The sequence below is a fragment of the Helicoverpa armigera genome, chromosome 5, assembly GCF_030705265.1.
Source record: "Helicoverpa armigera isolate CAAS_96S chromosome 5, ASM3070526v1, whole genome shotgun sequence".
NCBI lineage: Eukaryota > Metazoa > Arthropoda > Insecta > Lepidoptera > Noctuidae > Helicoverpa > Helicoverpa armigera.
In genome coordinates this window covers 12,158,520-12,182,771 of record NC_087124.1, presented here as the reverse complement: position 1 = coordinate 12,182,771, position 24,252 = coordinate 12,158,520, and the positions used below count along the sequence as shown (strand labels likewise).

Genomic DNA, 24,252 nt, shown 5'->3' with positions numbered 1-24,252 from the left:
TACCTCATTTCTGATGCGATCCCTCAGAGAAACGCCGAGCATAGCTCTTTCCATAGCCCGCTGAGCGACTTTAAACTTGTGGACCAGCCGTACCGTCAGTGTCCACGTTTCGGCTCCGTAAGTCATGACAGGTAGGACGCACTGATTGAAGACTTTTGTCTTTAGGCACTGTGGAATCGACGATGTTAGGACTCGACGTAGCTTCCCAAATGCAGCCCAACCCAACTGAATTCTCCTATTCACCTCGTCCTCAAAGTTGTTTCTACCTAACTGCAATGTCTGCCCGAGGTATACATATTTCCGAACAACTTCGAGAACGGCGCCGTGTATCGCAATCGGTTCCGGTAGAACATGTTCATTGAACATGACCTTGGTTTTGTCCAAGTTCATCCGTAGGCCGATGCGTAGAGAAGATTCAGCCAGGTCGTTAAGCATCTGTTGTAGGTCCTGCAGCGTTTCCGCCATGATGACGATATCGTCAGCAAATCTCAAGTGAGAGATGTGTTCGCCATTGATGTTGATGCCGCGTCCTTTCCAGTTCAGCGTCTTGAACATATCCTCCATTGCATTAGTGAACAGTTTCGGGGAAATAACATCCCTTGTCTCACTCCTCGATGCAACGGTATGGGCCTTGTTTGCTGATTCTGTACTTGGACGGACATTGTAGCGGCTTCGTAGAGACATCTCATCACTTGGATGTATCGCCAATCTACTTGACAACGCTGCAGGGACTCCAGAACAGACCAGATTTCAACCGAGTCAAAGGCCTTCTCATAGTCCACAAATGCTAGACACAGGGGCTGATTATACTCTTCGGTCTTCTGTATAATCTGCCGCACTGTGTGGATGTGGTCTATGGTGCCGTATCCGCTCCGAAACCCAGCCTGCTCCGGTGGTTGGAATTCGTCGAGTCTTCGCGCAAGTCGGTTCGTGATCACTCTTGAGAACAGCTTATAGACGTGGCTTAGGAGGGAAATGGGTCGATAGTTCTTCAACTGGGTTTTGTCTCCCTTTTTGAAGAACAGGACGACAACACTCCTACTCCACGCCTCTGGAGTTCTCCCTTCAAACAGGACGGCATTAAAAAGCTTCTGGAGCTCCCCCAGTACGGGCTTACCTCCTGCTTTTAAAAGCTCTGTACCAAATAGTTCCTACTGAATGTGGGTATACCCGCTGGCAGAGGCTACCTGATAAGAAGCAAGACGTAGGTGGAACTGCTTTCAGAATTTGATAAGTGTCAATTTTTTTTGCCACCTTTTGGACCTCTCAAATCCTTATTCTAATGTCCAGAATAGTTAAAGGTACTATAATATAGCCTGTATATTATGAAGATATCCTACAGTTTACGCCGTGGCTCGACCGTCACGATTTCGGATCACAAGCCACAATGAGAATGTTTGGTGAATGCTAATAGCTACTATTCGCATACATGAATGGCTAATACCAGTTTTAAATACATATGCCCAGCTGGCTTTAAATGCTTTAAATATTATGTATTTATTACTTTGTGGGTATTTGTTTGGGAAACCCCGAAAGATTGTGGGAATTATTTCAAACGATTATCTGCCTAGCCTTTTCCCTAAGTTGGAGTCAGCTTTTCAGTCCTTCCGAGTCCTTCTGAGTACTAGTATTTAGCATATAGAGATTATCTATTTGACTTCCCAATCCAGTTACCTTGGCAATCCTTTTATCAGAACTGGTTTTCAGATGTGTAAAAGGATAAATCTGAGAGAGACTCCTCTAGAGTTCCATAACTCACATTAGTTTCAATTCTATGATGCAAACATTTCCATGTCCCGTTATATCAAAGGCAATAAAATAAATTGAATGAACAAATTATACTCCAAGTATGATACCTATTTGAAGTAATAGACGCCGTTAGCTTAGTTTTTCTACTTAAAATTATTATGGCGTTAGTGCTAATAGTTTTAAAGTAAAAACTGAGGAGTTGCTCTTAAGAAATATGATTGATTTATGGTGTTAGATGAATGAAATGAATGATGAATGATGTGCATTTTTTAGTTCACTAACTGTATGGCACATAAATCATCGCAAGTACGATAAAGTGGCTTACCGATGATATTTTGAATGATATTTCTTTTACGAAAAGATGCATCTGGACGTATCGTTGAATACCTATTTTTGCCTCTTATTGAACAGGTGTAAAAATAACAAGTTACAGACAACAAAGGCTTTTAAAACGACAATTAAAAACAGGCAACGGTCCGATATCAAATTATGCAGGTCAAAGACCTTATAGATGTTTTTATAAAAAACTATAATGTCGTCATACAGTGCAGTCATGCCCTTATTTGTACTCGCGTGACAAGTTCGAGCTCAGTCGAGCATCGCGAGGTGCGCGGGCGCAGCCAGATGAACTTGCGGTCTCGTGTAATGATGCCTCAATTCCTTGTTGTTTTAACGTTTTATTGTAATATTACATGACATTATTGAGCCTTCTTTGAGCTTGGGAGAGAGCTAATGTCTCGTTTCATCGTTTCAATGGTGATTATGTAAAATGGTGGACGTTATACGTCATTAACTCTTCCTATTAATGAACAGACTTACCTATAATGGTAAGCAAAAAAGGCACTAACATTATTTACAGAATTTTATGAGAGAAACTATGAGGGTGCAAGGAGGTAGGGTGCAAACGCAGACCTCATTTAAAGTCTCATTTGTTAGCGCAGGTTTTAAAAGCCCTAGCTTCATTTTATCCCTATCTACAATACCCTATCATCATCCTTGGAACGCGCTTCGACCAGAGAACTCGTACTTCTATAATTTATGTTCGTAAAAATATTAATAGTGGTTAAAACGCGAAACTCGGCACGTGAATATGGACCTATTATGAAAAAGTTATCGAGTAAATGTTTGCGGACCTCTACGAAGTGAAGTTCTTCAAAAATATATTTAACAAAATAAACTCTAAAAGTGCCGTATCATAGTGACTGAGTCGCGAGTGCAAGGGATACTCACGGTTGTGCGGACCACATAACGGTGAAAGTGCTGCGCGGACGCAACTAACTCAGTACTACCAACCTACCGCGAAGTCACAAAGCGCAAGCGTTCCAGCGACATCGTAGTTCGGACTTGAGGCATCGTCACCGTGACTAGTGGCGCCACCCCAAAAAAATCCGGTACTAATTTTATAGACTGTTTGACAACATTCACTCTGCCGCCACCGCGACTTGTTTACGACTGCACTATAGTGACCGTACCTTAGTTATACCTGCTGCTCGTCTGGTCACTGCAAATATGAACAAGTCCCTGTCTGAATCAAATTTGATGAACCAATTGATAGGTGAACCAAACATTACCCCACCAAATTTCGTCTCCAGTCGTGCTAAAAAGAGGAAAGAACAAGATAGCCCTACAGACCCAGAGTTGTCTTCTCCTTCTTCTAGTCTGAATGATTTTCACTCATTTAAGGAAGAGATGCGAAGCATGTTTTCCTCCTTGCTTGCTGCCCAGCGACAGGAATTTATTAAAATAAACCCCATGTTAAAGAAGATTGAAGAAACCAATGCCAAGATTGAGACATCTATAGAGTACTTGCAAAAAGAAAACGTAGAACTAAGAAAGAAAATAGAAAATTTAGAGCTACAGAAAAAAGAAGATGCGAAATATATTTTCACACTTGAAGATAAAATTGAAAACATACAGAAAAATTACAGAAAGACCAGCATTGAAATTAAAAATGTGCCAAAGAAAGAAAAGGAGACGAAAGATGACCTCATTAAATATGCAATGAACTTATCCACTACCATTGGTTCTATTGTGACGGACTCGGACATTAAGGACATATACAGGGTGCGTACACAAAAGATGAATGTTTCAAATACACCTATCGTTGTGGAACTAACTTCAACCATGCAAAAGTCTGATATATTGCAAAAATGTAAGGCCTTTAACATAAAAAACAAATCAAAACTACGCGCAAAACACTTGGGATTCGTTGTTAACGAAGAGACCGCTGTCTTTGTCTCTGAACAATTGACACCCAAGGCCTCACGGTTATACTTTCTTGCGCGGGATCTTATAAAATCTACTAGTTTCACCTTTTGCTGGACGGCCTATGGCAATGTTTACGTTAGAAAGGACGAAAATTCCCCCATTATAACGATCGTTAATGAAGCCCAAATCAAGCAGCTTTTCAACACCATATGACTAGTTTTGTTTGTAGACTGTTGTTATTTTAGTGTTTATATTCTCTGTATGTTAAATCTGGTATTCCTGACTTACGTATTGTCACACAAGTCCTACAAAATTACCACAAAACCAACCACTACACTTTTCAGTACACTTAAAACCACTCGCCCGTACTATCACACACGCGTTCACACAACTTACACCTTTAACACTATTCATACAATAACATTCGACCTAAATACAATTAACACTACTTCTTATTTTATGTGCTCATTTTTACTTCTATTACATATAATCACTCCACTACAAAAGGAAATTCAGCCTGAATCCATTACAATAAATGACAGATAACCTCAGAAACTCAAATGAAATAGACGGCATCGCAGTTGCAAATGTGTTTACTTGCGATATAGCAAATTTAAATAAACATATTAACCATAACAAAAATGATCTTACTTTAATTCAACAAAACATAAGAAGTATTTACTGCAACTTCGATAACTTTGAAGCCACACTCTCGGATTATGGTACCGATATTGATGTCATAATTCTTACCGAATGTCGTTTAAACAAAAACAAGCCCGTCCCTTTGTTAACAAATTATACTCATTTTGCTACCACATACAACAGTAATCAAAATGATGGAGTAGTCATATACGCCAAATCTAAGCTAAACCCACTTTTTAAGGAACATAACTTGGCTAACGCTTCATGTATACAGCTAAACATGTGTGGGTGTACAATACTGGGAATATACCGGTCACCCTCACTTCAGAATGCATCTAATTTTATTGCCTCACTTGATACTCTTTTAGACACGATTAAACGGAACCAGAATATCATAATATCTGGTGATATAAATATAAACCTAATTATAAAAGACAATGAATCATCTTACCATTCCAGCAATCGGGCATCTTACCTTAACATGCTGTCCTCACATGGACTTCTACCAGGACATATAATTCCCACGCGAGAAAATACCTGCCTTGATCATTACATTTTAAAAATTGATACAACTAAACTCTCCGCCAGTATCGCAGTTTTAAATACTACTATAACAGATCACGCATCGGTCTTCATGAGTCTATCTAAAGTAAAAACAAAATACCGTTCTCCAACTATTAAGACCTTCATTAACTTTGAAACAGCTGTTGAAAAGTTAATAAACAAAAATCTATCCACCTTATTGCTAAGCGATGACCCGAATTTTGTAATCGAACATTTAACTAATAAAGTTAAATCATCTTTGGATGAGAGTGTTGAAGTAAAGAATATCTCTAGTAAACAACGTATTATTAAGCCTTGGATAACCAGTGGTCTGTTACGATGTATTAGGAACAGAAACAAAATGCAACTAAAATTAAGGTCCGATCCTCTTAATGAAATATTAAAGATAACATTTACTAGATACCGTAATTATTGCAATAAGTTAATTAGAAAATTAAAACGTAAATATGAATCTGAACTACTAAAAAACAATATTAAAAACTCTAAAGCCCTCTGGAAATCAATCAAACAAATATCAAATCTTAATACATCTAAAACAGGTAGCTTTGAATTACTCAATACTAGAAGCTCACCCACAGAGTCGGTTAACTATGTTAATAGTTATTTTGCCGGTGTCGGGAAGTGCCTGGCGGAAGGCATCCGCAGTGGGCCTTCGCATACACCTGGTGGCCTAATATCTACTCCAAACTCACAACCTACTTCTTTCGTACTTCTAGAGACTGACCCGTGGGAAGTTGACAGAGTTATATCATGCTTGAAAACTGACAGTGCACCCGGCTGGGATGGTATTCAGACTAAATTCATAAAATTGATAAAATCACTCGTCGCTCCCATCATCAGCCATCTTGCGAACCTCTGTTTCCAAAAAGGTATATTTCCAAAATTGCTTAAAAAATCCATTGTGACACCAGTCTACAAGGGTGGCGATAAAGGAGATATAAATAATTATCGACCTATTTCCGTCTTGTCAGTTATCTCAAAAGTTGTCGAAAGGCTTATCAACTCACGTCTAATTACTTACCTCGAAAAATTTAAAATTCTATCCAGCTCACAATTTGGATTTAGAAAAGCAAAATCCACAGAAGACGCCATATCAGGACTAACCTCCTTGGTGACTCAGTACTTAGATCGTGGAGAAAAGTGTCTTACAGTCTTCTTAGACCTGAAAAAAGCCTTCGACACTGTATCAGTTCCCACTCTTGTAAATAAGATGGAGTCTATAGGAATTAGGGCGTGCCGCTAAAACTTTTGACAGATTATTTAAAAGACCGTACCCAAAGTGTGAAAATGGATAATTACTTTAGTTCTGCCATTAAAATTGAATACGGCGTGCCCCAGGGAAGCGTTCTAGGACCCACGTTATTCCTCATATACCTAAACGAACTGACTAATCTGGAGATTGATAGAGGGAAAGTATTTTCATATGCGGATGATACTGCCATAGTATTTAATGGTGGATCTTGGAATTCCGTCTTTGAGGCTGCCGAACGTGGTCTGCGCAAGGTTGCACACTGGCTTAGATCTGCCCTTCTTACCCTAAATATAGCAAAGACAAATTATATTTGCTTTTCTATAAATAAGCGTACACTTCCTCCTTCACACTCAAAACTGAGAATTCATACCTGTGATTTCGCTAATACTACGCAATGCGGTTGCGAAGAGATTGGACGTGTTAAATCCAGTAAGTACCTTGGAGTAATCCTGGACTACAGACTTTCCTGGCACCCTCAAATAGAAGCTATAAATGGTAGGATACGTAAACTCATATGGGTCTTTAAAAAGTTGAGATATGTCACCTCTCATGACCTCCTAAAAAGCATCTATATAGCTTTGGCACAATCAGTCATGTGTTACTGTATTTCCATCTGGGGTGGTGCCAGTAAAACTAAATTCCTCGAAGCTGAAAGAGCCCAAAGATGCTTGATAAAAACAATGTTCTTTAAGCCATTTAGATTTCCTACTGATGAACTATATCAAATTCATAAAATATTGTCACTAAGAAAACTATACATCGTCAACTCAGTACTTAAATTACATAAAACCTTACCCTACGAACATAATGATCAAAGTGGTAGGAGGAAATGTAAAGTGGTTACCACCCCTTCCTGTAGAACTCTCTTTGCTAGGCGACAATTTCTTGCTCACTCTGCATACCTTTACAATAAGCTGCACAACAGATGCGCAATACACAAACTACTATTCTATAAATGTAAAAAAACAATTGTCCAAGAACTTGAGCCGCTTGGGTACAGCGAAATAGAAAATTTATTATTTAAATACGAACTTTAGTCACTTTTAATTATTTCTAGTGGTACATGCCAAGTTACCGATCCCAAGATATTACATCGTAGGGCTAGATATCTTCGAGATATCTTCTTCGAAATAGGGCATTTTAACACAGATTGTTTGACACAGAGAAACACACACACTCGCTCACACACACACACACACACACGCACACATACACACACATGCACACACACTTATACACACAAACACACGCAGAGCCATACCAGTATCTAGTTTTATTTTATTGTTTACTTGTAAATTCATAAAATAGTTTAATACCTAGTTAAGTACTTCAGCAATAAGCATTGTTCCTAAGGAACGGAACGACCCAATACAAGCATTACTACATGCTTCCTGGGTAGTTCCGACAACTAAATAATATTGTAAAAACTTGTTGAAGAAATAAACTATTTTTATTTTTATTTTTTTTTTTTATTTTTTTTACAATAACTTTTACTTCCGTAGTTACAGCCTCTAAGAATAGGCCCACGTGGCAGGCAAATAATAGTCATATAACTTCGCTAAAAGCCAACAGTTCAACACCTTCTACAGGAAGTGTAGGGTTAAAGATCAGAAGCTTCACTTACATACTCGTAACCCCCCCTGCGTACGCCGTGGGATGAGAACATGTGAATGAAGATGGTATTGCAAGTTTTCATTCATAGGTTTGGTAATAAGAACTTTGGCAACATAGAGTGGAGGTGTTTTAGGTAGTATTTCAGATCAAGAAACCTGACCAAAAAATACCTTACCTCTGATAAGCTGAGTATTCAATACTCAATTCTTTATTAGAATTCCATATGTTACCCAGGTGATATATTTTAGAGTCTAGATGCAATATGGGCCCTAAAAGCACGGCCTAAAGAAGTTGGAGAGTAATAATAAGGTCTAAATAAGCAAAAACAAGTTAATGAACTAATCCCTAATAGCCAACTTATTAATCCACAAACAAATTCACACGGTTTTTAGGTCATTAGAACTTAAAGAGACACCAAAAAAGATGAGCCGACGATACCCTTTGACACTTAAGCAATAACAGATTGTGGCAAAAGATTTGAATATTTTATACCATTAATAATGACGAGATGTGACTTTATCGCTGAATAAGTTTCCGATTTCCTTTTGTCTTTTGCAATGGAGGTGTAGCTTGTGAATGGGTAATGAATCGTGGTAGAAGGGGTATGAGTGAAGCTGAAGATACTTTTAAATCAGACTACCATTGTATAGGCTTATTTACTGTAAGGATAAAGTTTATTCACAATCTTGCTCTTCATGTGTCTACACAATTTCTGCTGGAGATTGGTATTCTAGTTTCAGCTTTCTAAATTACATTCGTAAGTTTATGTGTAATTATTATATGTTTTCGAGAGCCAGCCGTTACAATATACCAAAGCATTTATTATTATACTGCGAACTATATAAATACTTATTTCTTTCCCAACCTGACACTTAGTTACTCACTCCGCAACCCAACTTCCTAGCCATCTGAATGAAAACATAGGGAGCTAATACTACGTATTATAGCGTTGTGCAGTACACCGTGTCCGTATTACGTTAACTGTGACTCTGATAGCAAGGTTTGCCAGCAATCGTTTCCGCGTCAAGACAATGCGCGTGAGCAGACGCTCTCATCGCTATGGGAATTGGGTCCGGAATAGGGCTGCCAAGGACCAATTAATGCACGGTAATTGTAGGTAAAGATGGACTGGATGCAAATAGTAGTGTTGATGAATAGTGGTTTGTTATGTCCTGTCGTTTGGTTTGCTTTTATGATTGGAAATGTGGAAATTGTGATTCAAGTAACTATAGGGAGTAAGGATACGATTGAATGCGTTTGCAATTTTAGTTTTTTATTTATCTGCAAGGCAATTTCGTACTTTTAGGTACCTAAGACCTTGTTATACCAAATTATACCACCAACATTACTAAATGTAACAAATTAATATCCTTCTCCATATTAAATTGGCTTATAAATAAGCTTTAAATTCTTAAGGAATTTCAAAATGAAACCAAAAAGTTCAGTATCTAACTACCAATTTTACTACTTCGAAATAAGCTTAAATTTCAAATAGAATTTCAAAATAAAACCAAAAATGTATTAGTCATCTTCCAATTTCTCTACCATCAAAGTCTAAACCAAAAATATTTATGTAACAACAAAAGGTAGACAAAGCGACAGCCCTAGCCCACCAGTATCACCCGTCTCTGTCTAATAGGAATTAATGATAATCATCAAGCTTACCGTCAACTGCTTGCAAATTGTAAGCTAGGCGACTTCAGACCGGCCTCTAGAGAAATCGAGCCCTAACTACTTACTACTAAGATAAATGTATGCAAATATGTATTGGAAATCTGATAATCTCCCTATAAGTTAGTCTGAATTTATCATAGTTCCAATTCAGGCGAACTGTCCTACCAGTACCTATCATGATGGGAAAGTTTCAAATCCGTTTGGGTGCTGTTGGATTTATGCAATTTTGTCTTGAAGATAGGTTATCATCGTCCTCCGAGCCTTTTTCCCAACCATGTTGGGGTGGGTTTCCATTCTAAATGGATGTAGCTGAGTACCAGTGCTTTACTTTCTTAGTCTTGAAGATAGGTTAAAACTGTGAATGATACTAATCATGGAATTGTTGGTACTATTTAACCATGTCGACACACCGTAATTTATAGTCCATGTCGATATGAAAGAAGTAATAATTTGCAAAGCCCTAACGGTACAAGTACTTTATTACAATGTACAGAAAACGTCCAAGTTTCTATGCAGATTAGTGAATATAGTCGTCGAGATGCTTGATAAGGCAATTTGTGTGTTTGTTTCACTAAGATAAGTTGTTTTGAATATTAATCAATTCCCAATGACTCACGTTAAACTGGTTCCAATGAAGGTATTAGTAGTTGTGATAACTGCTCGACGGTTGTAACATTTTACATCGTTAAAGGCCTATTCAGGTATTTAAGTAGCTGTATATTTAGTGTCGTGAAAGTTCATGCATATCTAGGTGGATTAACTGACCTAATTTTAGACTGATACTTATGATAGAAGAGGAATTTTCTTCACAAAAACCGACAAGACATAATCCCTTCTTGAATCAAAATTTTAACACACGTTTAACACGAGAAAGACCAAGGCAATCAATTTGGCGGCAAGGCAATTTCATTGTTAAATATTTCACAAACTATGACTTTGTTTCTTTTCAATTTTAGGAGTTTTCCTAATTAGCTATTGTAAAGCTAAATCTACATTAAAAAAAAAATATTTCGCATTGACGGTGCGCGGTCTTAGTAGGTATAGCATGAAGCCCGGCCCTTCGAGTGTTAATATAAAATCTTGATTATCTAAATACCGTAATTATAGGTCCACTTACCAGGCATACAGACGCAGCGGAAGGTGCCAGGATCATCGAGACAGGAGCCGTCATTCCTACAGGGGTGACTCTCGCACTCATTCACGTTGGTCTCACAACGGGGTCCCGTAAACCCAACGGAACAGTTGCAGGCGAAAGACCCTGGAGTGTTTACGCAGATGCCATCGTGTTCACATGGTGAACCTGGAAACGAGGATTGGTTAAGGGCAATGCTGAAGTTAGGAGACTAAACTATACTAAAAAGTAAACATATCCTTTGTGAATGGAAACCACACAAAAAGGATCCTTCGTAAAACTTAAGTGAGGCCTGTAGCCCTTTAAGACAATCTTACAGTCAGTTGTACCATGTTAGTTTACCGATAACTTAACCATGTTCTGCTGTCAAGTCACTGATTTGGCCAATGGGCGGCCAGTAACCAATGGTTATCGATATAGTTAAATAGTACAATTACTGGGTCTTTATCAGCCCCTTACTTAAAAATGCAACATGTTCTTTCGTTCACCGACAAAAATCATAAAATAAAAATTATGATTTCAAACACTTACCCTGTTCACATTCATCGATATCCTCAGAGCAATCTAATCCCTTGTATCCGGATGCGCAGGAGCAAGTGTACGAGCCGTTGATTGGGCTCGTGTCACAGATAGCGTCGGCATGGCAAGGGTTGGATGTGCAGGCGTCGTCTAAGTGGCAGAGTAGACCTGGGAGGAAGAAAGTGAGGGTTTATAAGCCGACTTTTCGTAAAGGGTTATGAATTCGAATGATTATTTTTATGGCTTTTACTTTTAGGCGTTTAATTACTAAAGTAGGTAGAGTATTGAATAAACACTTACTATCATCTTTGTTAAAAGTATCAGGCATTATTAAAAAAACATCTATCAAGGTGAAAATCCCTGCCGTTGAAAACTACGTTCTATGTATACCTATACAAACTAAAAAAAGGAGGACTTGTGGGTTTGTATGTATGAATGTGCGCGATTATCTCAAGTCATTTATTTATTTACAAGGCACACCAACAACTTATTTACGTCATGGGTTGATGAGAAGGTTTTAAGTATTTATAAACTGAATATTGTTATTTTGAACAAAAGTTTTAAAATCTTTGCCAATAATCAAAATTTACTCACCAGTCTTCCCAGGAGTACATTTACAGTAGAAAGCTCCAACCCTATCAATACAGGTGGCGCCGTTGAAGCATGCCGCGCCCGCGCAGTCGTCGATGTTGACAGAACATTCTGGACCCGTCCAGCCGTTGACGCAGATGCAGGAGAAACCGCCGACTGAGTTCGTGCAAGTCGCTCCGTTTTGGCAGACTAGGGGCCTGGTGACAAAAGAAAAATGGTTGAGTTATTCGCGTAATCTAAACTTAGAAATGTCAAATATAAGATCTATTAGGTATGGAATACATAAGAAAAAAATAAAAACTTGTACATAAATTACATTTAAGCTGAATTAAAAAATTGGCGTTCTAAAAAATTACAGAAAATATGTAGCGTTGTGTGTCATGGATTTCTGCAAAGAAAATGTATGTTTAATTATTTTATTAGTAAATTATGGAATCAGCATAATTTAGTAACAAAATAATTAAACATACATTTTCTGTAACCGTTAATAATTATAATAAAATAATGGCACACACAACACAGTCTGAAAATTCAAGTAAAAAGAATGCACATAAAAGAGCAATAATTTTCGAGGGAAATTAACAAAAAGTAGCCGCCATGTTTTTCACCAGTTTTAGTTTTAAAAACCATTTAATGGTGCTTATTAAAGAGGTTTGAATATTTCGGTTAAAACCTTCGTCGTAATTTTTGGCAGGAATTTGGTGCAGATTTTAAAGTTGTCTCTGATCACCGTTTAGCATATCTTTTTATTTAATGGGACATTGTAGATTTAATGTGTAATTTTAGAGTTAAATTGAAATTAAGTGGGGAGACATTTTTGGAAAAGAAATCTACATAAAACTTTTTTGAAAGTTGTTAATGTTGAATAATGTAAACGGTTTAATTTGATTCCAGAATTTATTGGGTTTTTAATTCGATACTTCTGAAATAGCAGTACAAAGGCAAGTTTGTTGTGTTTTGCTTAGATGACGAATAAAAATGTTCAATATCCAATCTTCATTTCATTTACCTTGTAACTATTGCTGGGTGCTAAAAGCTTAGGCTTTGTACAAAGCACCGTTACAAAAATATCAATGAATAATCATAGTAATTACATTTAAATATTTCCACAATAAAGGTTAAAGGCGCAATGTAAATCACTAAAGTCCGTATTACGAAAGATTTATGCGGCCACTCGGGCACAATCGGGTACGATCGGCAAGGATCGAGAACGGGCGCGGCACGAGCGCCTGCGCGTATCAGATCAAATTGCAAACAATATTGCCAAACCTTTAGTTTAATATATAGTTAAAGGGTCGCGCTTTGCTTGTGTCAGATTGATAAGTTAAGAACTTGTTGAAGTAGAAGGAAAAAGGTTTGATAGCAAATAACAAAAGCTGTTTAAAACAAATGAAAGGGGAAAACTAGAAGACACTGAACACGAAAGCATTCAAAAGTGATAATCATGAAGCTAATAGATAATTCCAATAGATCTACCGGATTAAGGTAAGGTGAGACAGATTTATATAGATAAAGCTACATGAATGAATTATACTACGGTCACACCCAGACACAATTTAATATTTCTTAGGCTTACCATCGTAAATCCAGTGGGAGTGTCAATAAATTCATAATTTTTAACCAATTCTGACAGCACTGTGAAATGTGTTGTAAATTGCATACCAGGTGACGGAAATTGTAGCTTATGATATTAATAAATTATTATTTTGGTTGGTCTGTTGTAATTCATTTTGTGAGTAACAGTAGTTTTGGAGTTTTGCTTGTTCGTTATTGATTAAGAACATGCTTTCTGTGTCTGCTTTGATTACCTTGACTTTGTTAATTTTAAAGCTGATTTAGACAGCAGAGTCTTAAAGCTGGTATCTCACTGTTGGAAACAGTAACGGTGGGTATTGAAGATTTTAGATACACTAATAACTGTACTTCTTATATCGGCGTTTCTAGTTCTGACTGATAATTAATATACTTCCCAAAATCTGTACCACAGGAGATTGTATCTATATGAGCACGCAAAGCCGCAAACCCACAAAATGAAGTAGCAAAATGTTTTACTTCAGTTTACCTGGCAATATAACTATCATCACTTATCTATCTATTAGACCGGGATGAGGGTCCATTCATCACGCTCTGCACGGAAGTGAACCGAGATGATTGCAGGGGTCATCATCATTAATCACTTCGCTTTACGGGACCCACTGGGTGCGCTGACGCCAGATCAGGATCGAAGATTCGATCTCTAGATGTAACTGGCTTTGATTTAGTTTCTATGATGCTACTGATAAACCTGATTATGTTGTTAACACGGGAAACTCATAACACACAACGGACAGTTATCGTCTACTTCCTGGTTCCAATCTGACTTATAATTTTATATTTTTAACTGCCATCTGAGAATATGAAGTCAATCATGCCGGAATTCTTTAAGTGCGGCTTTATTTCTTTTTAATTAATTGGGAACGAATAAAAAGATGGGAAAAAATCTGACAGTAAGAATACAATATAAATAATTGTTCGACCACCTACAAACACTTGATTGTAATTACTCCCTTCACGATGATCGTTTATCCACCCGCCCTTTCTCCCTTCTTAAGGCAGCGGCTTCACGTACCCGGTAGCACCGCGATGCGCAAGCGCAGACGCGCTTAACGATCTACGCCGCTGCGTGTTCAACGCAAATTGTGCCGAAGCAATTTCCTCATAAAAGTATCGTGTTCAAAAAATTCGGTTATAAAACTTTTTATACGTACTACACTGATTGCTGAGGAAGGTACAGTAAGGATATTGAGTACGTAAAAAAAGTGATGAAGTTTGACTAAATAACGGGTTGCGAGAGACTCGTTAGTGGTTTGAGGAAATGAGAGATATGGACGGAATATCATTTTGAAAGCCAAAGGAGAAATTGGCAAAGTAAATGATAAAATCACATCTAGAGATGCGAATGACTTTTAACTTTTAGAAGAAGTAGAATAGAATCAAATGAATGATTACAAAAGTGCAATCTAAAGTTGAGAAGCTGTTATAGAATTAACCGTCAAGCTATAAAGCAAGGCTTTATTAAATAAAAGCTCTGCAGACCAGTTTTGAATAACCTTAATAGCCTTTATCTTACAGCATCTGTAAGCGAGTGTACGCGTCTCCGAGCAGATTACTCCTCGCCATATAAAATAATCGATTAGCAAATGATTAATAGCCAATCGATGATGCTCAAATTGAATATCCTATCGGCGATCTGGTAGCCAGACAATTACAAATTATCGTAACGTCCCTAGAATGTTAAGAAATTGTTAGTGTGAGAGGCTTTTTTTCTAGTTCTTAAATAAAATAAAAATAAAATAGTTTTTATTTCTTAGCATTCTATTTTATTAAACAAGGATGCTGTCAGTATGAATCACATAGTTTTTTCAGAATACCAACTCAAATCATAAACTTATCAACAAAGGTAAAAACAAGTTAGGAACTTAACAAAATAATAAGATGCTTGCTACACAAAACCATAAAGGACGAAAGGCTACACATCATCTGACTTTTACGACCTTTGCAAGACGAGACAGCTGTCGCATTCTTTTGCCTACAGCCCCAACCGGACAGTTATAATGGTGCGTACTTATGCGACAATTTCCTAGCCAGCCAATTCCCCTGGAATCGGGGTAAAAAATAAAATTGTGCGCCTAACAAGACGGTTGCTTAGTGACTACGCCGACACGTTGTAAATCTAAGAGTGAGTAATTTCTTTGAGAATTCTGTAACTGTTTTAGGGTTAGAAGAGGTGAAGATTTTTTAGGTTTAAGTGGTTAGTCCTTCGTTTGTGGGTGTGATTTTAATTGTCCATATATTTTGTATTTTATAGCTTTGGCTGTTACGTGAGATGGTTTTGATATTGTTGCTTTTAATGTTATTGGTCCTTCGATACGGTTGTTTATTGTTTAACGGCTGTCTCATAAAATGTCCCTTGCTTATGACCAATTCTGTTTTCTTTTACCAACATTCTTACATCAACAAACATTATCGTTTGTTATAATTAAACTTTCCTCATTTCATTAATTAAAACTCACACTTAGGAATAATTGAACGGCTTGGGAACACATCATGAATAAACATGGCGAAGCTTAAAATTCTGGTTGTACTTACTATCAACATTTTTACCCAATAGGGGATAGGCATTTTAATTGTGACTTTCTTAAAGCCAATAGCCATACGGAAACAGCTGGATCGTTAAAATGAATTGATAGGTAAGTATATATTCAATAACAAGAAAATATTTCCTCAATTAACAGAAATGTCCAGTGAACAATTACAGTTAGAATATTGATAGTCACTTAGATTTAGTAATCAAAAACTTTATGAGACGTGAAATTAGAGAGTCTGGTCATAACGCAGCTTATTTAAACATTACCGATGAAGTAGATAGTAGTTAAATACTAAGAGAAAATAGGACATGACTATTAGAATTAGCTGTTCCTCGCAAAGGTATAGTAAACTATCTTTGTACCAAACATTTAATGGGATTAGAAGTTTTGATGTTACAGCCGGACAGAAATGCAGAGTTATTCTCGCATTTATAATATTAAGTTAGCATAATGATACAGATGAAATAATAACAAATATTGAAGATTTTCATGAATTTGCTGACGCAACTTTAGCTGGGACCAACAACTTCTAAGAAGAAACACAAGATGCAAATGTAAAGAAACAAACTAAGCGTAATGTAACTCGATAGCAATGCCACCTGTACCGTTGCTATCTTCCGGCGTTAGCGGAGAGTCTTGACTGACGTTAGATTATAGCCCTCGGGGGATGAAAGGAGATGGTGGATGAAATGTTATAGTTCATAAGGCTGTTGTTTAGTTTAGAACTTTATGTGGCTCTTTGTGAAGGAAAACATTTCTCTTTAAAAAATCACGATTTGATGTTGTGCAGTCTAAAAATCCAATTTCAATCAAAATTGATTTATTTGAGGATATGAAACCTAGAAATGCACACGCATATATTTCCTTACAGCTAACTTAATTTGCCTTGCCATCAACCGGGCACACATCCAAGCTATGGAATTCTGGAAATTCCAAACATTGCTAGATTTGAAGATATGCCATACAATGAAGAACTTTAATGCATTGCACTATAAATAAAACGTTCCTTTTATGACCTCAAACACAACACCTAAAGCGCGACCCGATCTAGCATAAAACTTTATTATAAAAACTGTATCGACTTCCACCTCACAGAGCTTCAAAACCAAATGAAAAAAAAAAGCCTTAAGGCACCAAGACGTAACTTGATATTGGGCACGCATTTATCTGACGCGTTTCATGAGCCAGCGACTCGGATACTGTGACACTATCCCATGGAACAAACTCACAAGCAAATCTAAAGCTAAACAACAAAGGAATAAAGTCCAAAATTAGATAATCAAAGCCCACCCTGCCGTACATGCTACAAGTAAAACAAAACATAAGCAACAACACTACGCTAAAGTGTGTCCATACAAAGTTATCCTTTCAATTGAGAAGGGATTTCGTAATCGAATTTGAACTTTATTGGGTTGTGATAAGAGTTATAGGAATGCAGATCAGAACGGGATTATAGGTTGTTTGGTTTCGAAAGAGGCCTTTGCAGCGGGAGGTCTAACATATCCATAGATGGTCGAAATATTAATAGTTTGTATAGAGACGATTAATTCAAAAGAAATGGGTAATAATATTCATTTTTATAATCGTATTACTTTTATGACGTAAGCAATATATCAGAGGGACCAAAAAAGGAGATGTTTTGAAGCGGTCATATTTTTTTGAATTTTTCGGTAATGATTTCCACTTTGTTTTATGGAACGCCATTGGGAGTCCCTCTTGGTGGCCGGATTAGAAACTTTAGGGTCAAGTTAACTCTGATTAGTTTTAATTTTTAAACAGTAATAAAAGAGTATTGAATAATACATATTGATACATCTCCATTTACGTGCAGCATCTAGTCGCCTTCTCTCGTCTATTGTTGAAGATAAAAAGAAAAAAGATTCGTCTCATCTTTCATCGTCCCGTCATTCATCAATCTTAATTTACAAGCTTTTGAGGCGCCATAATATCGGAATGTTACATTTACGACATACTAGCTGTTATCCGCTGTTTCACCCGCGTCCCATAGAAACTATATTCTTATTTATTTATAAAATAAAGACTATGTCACTAGGGGATAGTGTAGCTGCCTCACAGACTAAGAATTTTCCTCAAATCGGTTCAGTACTGCCGGAGCGTTTTGGGTCCCAACAAACAAACTCAAATCCTCTCTATAACACTAGTATGGAAGTATAAATGAGATTGATAATATCACAGTACAGTTAATCTTTAAAATATTCACGATTATGAACGATAAAGTGAATGTTTTGGATGCCAACCATTGATTATAGCGACATTTAACTGTGAACAAAAATGATTACAGTAAAATTAATTCCCGTGCGAAAGACACAGTAAACCTTAAAACTGGAGGTACCGAAGAAAAGGTTTTTGTGCTAATTATGAAGCCTTTAATTCCGGACATACAGAAGCCGCATAATCTTTGCTAAAAATCTTGGAGGATGTGTATTTTGATCCGTATAAAAAGTTTGCTTCAGATGATACAGAAGCCCAATGGATATCAATTTTCTTATAATCCGTTGAAGAAAAAACTGTGACTGTTAATAACGATTACCATATTAAAGACTGCACGCTTTTATTTAATAAACCAAAAGTCTTAAAAATGAAATAAGTCATTACTTAACAAAATAAACAAACTATCTACTAAGCAATAGAAAAATATGAGAACTTAAACCATCAAGAAGTCAATTACTGGAAAAAATGAAGTCATTTGCGTTTACAGACGCCAAAGTATTATGAATACATCGCTATACTATTACCGTGCGAACGTAGGAACATCTTGGTGTTTTTTGTAGCCAATCATTAGCTAACAATTAATGAAGGAACGGCGCATCGCACATGGCGACTAAGGACGTTGATCCTAGCCTAAGTTGCTAGCACAAAGCGGGGAAAATAGCTACCTGTCTAAACGAGATCAGTTCGAAAGAAATATAGCTAGAAGTCGAAATGGTTGAAAGTTCAAAACACGCAGAAAATGTCAAGGTTAAAGAACTAGAGGTAAATATTGCATAACAACGACAAGCTAAAGACAAAATAATAGCTAGAATAACAAATTAACATTCAACAAACGTTTTTGGAAGAAAATTAGAAGAATTACTTAAGAAAACATTAGGAAAAAATCAAAAGTACAAACATAACAAAAGTAAACAGGAAGAATGAAGCGTGTTCCGCTATTCTGTCGTCGCTTGAGACGCGGGGCCGTTGACTTCTTGACGAGTTATTTTGTAATTAACGCCCAATACATCGACACACAGCCACGATGATATTGTATCATACAAAAAATATCTCAATACAGATGTAGATATCATTAGCCCGTTTATAATAACATTTGGCAGTAATTCGTTTCATTAACTTGTCGGTTTTTTAACGAGTTACGCAAAAAATACATAATGTGGACATAGTCGCATGCGCATCGTCATCCAAGATGGCGTCTGATATTGAATTACGAAGCTCAGGACGCGCTGTTGTTTTTAAAATTGTCCTGCTCCCAAATTTCGGCCTTGTGCGTCCGCAATAAAGAGTAATCTTTGGTTAATTCAATTTTTTAGGCTGTGCAATCATCCGATCCGTTCCAGACTTCGTTTTGCCGGGACGCAGGCTTAATTGGGCCGCGCCGATTCCTTGACAAGCGAATAATATCTCGCAACACATATTTTCCAATCCGAGCATACCGCGCTCCTTTCATCGGGACAATAAAGTCGATATTTCTATGACATGCGCTGGCGCAGCCGTAATATTTCATTGTCAATTATAGGCAGTGCTTCAAAGTCCAAGAAGGATACACGAGCCAACAAATTGGCGAGATGTAACTGTGTACATAAAATTGTTTGCGTATGAAAGTTTAATTTTCTCAAACTATTGGCTGGCTCATACTCTAGGGTCTCGGTTATTACCAACTTTTGAAAACCCGATAGTGACGAAGACTTTATAAAAACTGCAATTAATTTAAAATAATTGACAGTATTTGCTGAAGAGCTTTTTCAAAGCAACGGTTCTTGCTTTGTTGATTCGCGCGAAGATCTTAACCGTCTTGATTGGCGGATATCTTCATTTATCTAGATTAACGATAAGATCTTTAATGCCGATTTGTTCATTAATTTTGTAATTAGTCGACTGGTTTTTAACTATGAGAAATAATGTCACAGAGGGTATGTTAATGACTCATTTATCAGAAAATGATAATTGAAGAGCAACTAAATACCATAATTTTAGTGATGATTAAAACAATATAGCACTAGCAAATGGTGATACGGACGTGAAAGGTTTCTGCAATGTAATAAACGCTATTATTTCGTCTCCACGTACTCACTATCATTCATCAACAAGCTATTCTCTTGTCATTCAGTTTGATTGTCAATATTGTCAGTTAACTTGACTGTCCTTTACGACTTGAATGATCAAAGAATGGCTCGAACTACGAGGTTAGAAAATAACTTTACAATTGTCTTGTTAACTTTCAATAAACAATACAACAGCGTTTCTAAAGTTCAACTTATATAAAGTGTTCGTTTCATGTTACGCCGTTCTATTTATTACAACTGTATATAACCTGTTGTTTTCCGTAGACGTTATTTAGCAAGTTATCATTTACATAACCACTAACTTTAAGGATCAATTGTAACTAAATCAGACAACTCTAAAAGTACTTGACCATCATAAAGTTAAGGAGGTCATCCTTGCCACTAATCTTAAGACGATCACAATCAACAAAACTTAACAAAATCTGATCTTAAAGTACCAGGACATCATAAACCCAAAGCAGCTAAGGCAGCCTTACCTGAGAGCGCACTCATCGACATCAGTCTCGCACAGTGTCCCGGTGAAAGTGGGCGGGCACTCGCAAGTGTAGGAGTTGAGACCGTCGACGCAGGTCGCGCCATTCTGACACAAGTGGCCGGGACAGTCGTCGATGTCGATCTCGCAGTTTTGCCCGCGATAACCTGGGGAAAGATGAGAGAATTCGATAATGGTAAATCTGATATACTGGGTTGTGCATCTGTTTCATTTATGAGAGAGGTCAACAATTAGAAAGGCTCGGTATTGGATTTAGTTTTAGGAGAGCCCACTGCAGCCATCCATAAAAAGCTCAAATTTTTATTCTGTGTCATGTACCTACCAAGTTTAGACACAAAGTTAACAAAGCAAAAATGGAAATAAAAGTCAATTCTAATAAAGTTAATAGTATTCATAAGTATTAGGCTTGCATTCTCCTTCATAAGTATGAAGGAGAATGCAAGCCTAATGCAATTAAACTATCGAAAATTGTTTAACAGTAAACTGTAACTGAAATAAACAATTTGAAAACAATCCTAAAATTCTTAGACTATGAATCAACATCATGAGAGTTCTGAAAAGAAGCGGTTCCCAAATTAATTAGTCATCTACACTCTTAAAAAATTTGATAGACTCTTTATTCTAAGTGTCAGGACATCTGTTTTCTATTTTCAGCTGAAGTGTTATAGCACCATATGGATTTAAAACACGTGTAATTTATTACATCAATGGTTTAAGTGTTAAAGAATCTATAACAACCATTTCTGATGTCAGACTTGTAAAAAAACTAGGTATCAAGACTATCATTACTTAGCTAAACGATAATCTTTTTAATTCAGACCTACTGAAGCATAAAACTAGAATTTCTTAGTGCTAAAATTAGCCATGGCTAACTTTTTTGCGTCTTAAAACAACACGCTAAGCACTAAGTAGAGGAAAATAAAAAATATGATCAGACCAAGACAATAAGCTTTAATGAAACAAAAGAATATCTGGTTAACAAATCTCACGAGACTTTCAATAGAAATCAATTTGAAGTTGGAACAGATATAGATAAAGATCCGATTACTATTGTAGTAGGTATGTACAAGATCAGTGGTCAATCCTGAAGTGTTGAAATCACACCATGGTTTACAATTCGATTAGCGAGTATAGAATCTCATTATATTCATTAAGCGGTCAGTTCCCACGATGCCACATGTGCTACTGTTTATGTTAGAAGCGCCTCGTTTAAATCTCTCGACGCCTTTTTTTTTTACTCGAAGTTAACGTGCGGAAAGTTGGGGATAAATATTTTTGTTAAGTTACGACTGGAATAGCTTTTGCAGTAGACGTTGGCGTTTAAAAATAGAACAGTAAAACGGTTATTTACGTATTATTTTGGCCTTGCTTGATGAAGGAGATAAATATCAACTGAATAATAAAATTGATTTTAAACAGTACAGAACAAAAAAGAAAAAGAAATAAATAAAATTATTACCATATCCAAATGACGTCAAGACAATTCCCAACATATTAATAAGATAAAAGAGCTATAAACACAATCATAAAAATGAAGATTTCGTATATCTCGGTATAATTAAATGATTTAATCCTAATTAGCGCTTAATAAGATTGGAAATAGTTAAGACGGAAGATGAAAAATAAAACGAAGAACTCTATAAAACTGTTTCGGTTGATACGCGAAAGTAGATTTTATCACCATGCCGACAATTTTATGTGTTTTGATAGAAAATTCTTGAATTTTATTGTATATTAACATTAAACCGTTGTATTAGAAGTGAGAGAAGGTGCATCTAAATTAAAGTTCCATTAGAAAATTAACATTTTAAATTTATGCTTCCTTTTAAGAGTCGAAGAAGACTTTGATTGGTTAATAAAAATTGTCTTTGCAGCGATGAAGCTTTTGCTGTTGATACTGGAATCTTTAATATTCTGACTTACTTCCATACTGAAGCTTACTTCAAATTTTTAATCCACAATACCAAGGCTTATACCAAGCACACTCATTCCAACTTCTTTCCCAAGAAATTTGCCATCGGCAATCACACCAAATATTTGTTCAAATATTTCAAATTCAACATCATTACTTCTGGCAACGCTTCTTTCTCCATTATTTGCCTTTGTACGCCATGATTGAATACACACACAAACATTGGCTACAAATATTGGTGTTTCGTCTTACGTAAACTTTTTAGAATCTAAATTGACAATCAGATTAACATAATATAACAGTGTGAGAGATTCTCTCCCTGCCTTCCCATAAGTCGGCTCTTGTACGGAAGCTATTATTTCAGAGACACATGTTAGAATAGTTTCAACATGTGTTAATGATTCAAATATTAACTAATAGGGTTATTAATAATACGTTTCTAGTGTAGGAAATGAAGTGACATAGTGGATAGTTCTGTGGTGAGTGATAGATGGTTTTTAAGCAGTCTTAAAATTATTCCTTTGAAATTTAGTCATAGGAAGCACGTGTAAGCAAGTGTATTTTTTTAAATTTTGAAGGACATTGTTATTCTTTGTATTATAATTGTAAATATGTTAGATGTAAGTGATTTGACTTTTATGATTGTGATCAAATGTTTATAGATAAGAATCTTAATTTTTATTGGTTTTTGATCATATTACTAAAACAGCTTAAGTAGACGCAAGTCATAATAATAACTTTGCATCAGAAAAATATGCATACGATTTTAATAATACACTAGATAATATAAACAACTAAGCTTCTGCGACAGATATGAATAATAACGCTGTCATTGAAAACAGAATCAATAGTAATTATGAATGTATTTATTACAATGCAGATTGTAATATTAAACATGTAATCAAAGGAGCCAGCGAAGCGTGCGCAGCAGTATTAAAATTATAGTTAGTTGAATGGGAATGCGGTAAAAACCTGACAATCTAGCTAAACTTGGTACTAAGGTACATTTGTTGAGTTATACGGTACTTGAGATTAAACTTAATGAAAATATGAAGCCAGACTTGAAATAAATAAACATAAAACAACAGGGATGGCTACAGTTGAAAAGTATTACTCATCAACAACAAAAACATTTAGACTCTAAAAAATTAACACAAGTATCATTACAATTTTTGAAGCAGAAACAGAATCAGCTATTAAAGTAAAAACAGATGCAAGAACCTCTTTCTTTCTTTTTCAATCATCAAGTGTTGTAGAAATGTTAAGTCAATAAACAAATACAGCTGCAGGTGTTAATTAACGGTATTACTTTTCCCACAGTTGGGCAAAGTATGACGTCACTTTAGTGTAAGTGGTCGATGGCTGCTTACTCTTGAGTGCAAGGAATGTATGGGAGAAAGTACTTTTCATTGAATTGTATTGAGTCATTGGTCAATTATTTTGTGTGATACAGATGTGTGGTTGGTCTAATTTTATG

General features: G+C 36.4%; 1 protein-coding gene across 5 annotated transcripts in view; it reads right to left on the bottom strand.

Moving 5' to 3' along the window:
* LOC110379649 (neurogenic locus Notch protein) overlaps positions 1-24,252 on the bottom strand; it is a 135,345-nt gene that overhangs the window by 19,695 nt on the left and 91,398 nt on the right. For all 5 annotated transcript variants that reach the window (XM_064034909.1, XM_064034906.1, XM_064034910.1 and 2 more), the window contains exons 5-8: positions 20,847-21,009; positions 11,949-12,142; positions 11,367-11,522; positions 10,821-11,003 (exon numbers count right to left, since the gene is read on the bottom strand). In XM_064034909.1, the coding sequence (XP_063890979.1) occupies positions 10,821-11,003; positions 11,367-11,522; positions 11,949-12,142; positions 20,847-21,009 (696 nt within the window). The remainder of the gene's footprint in view (positions 1-10,820; positions 11,004-11,366; positions 11,523-11,948; positions 12,143-20,846; positions 21,010-24,252) is intronic.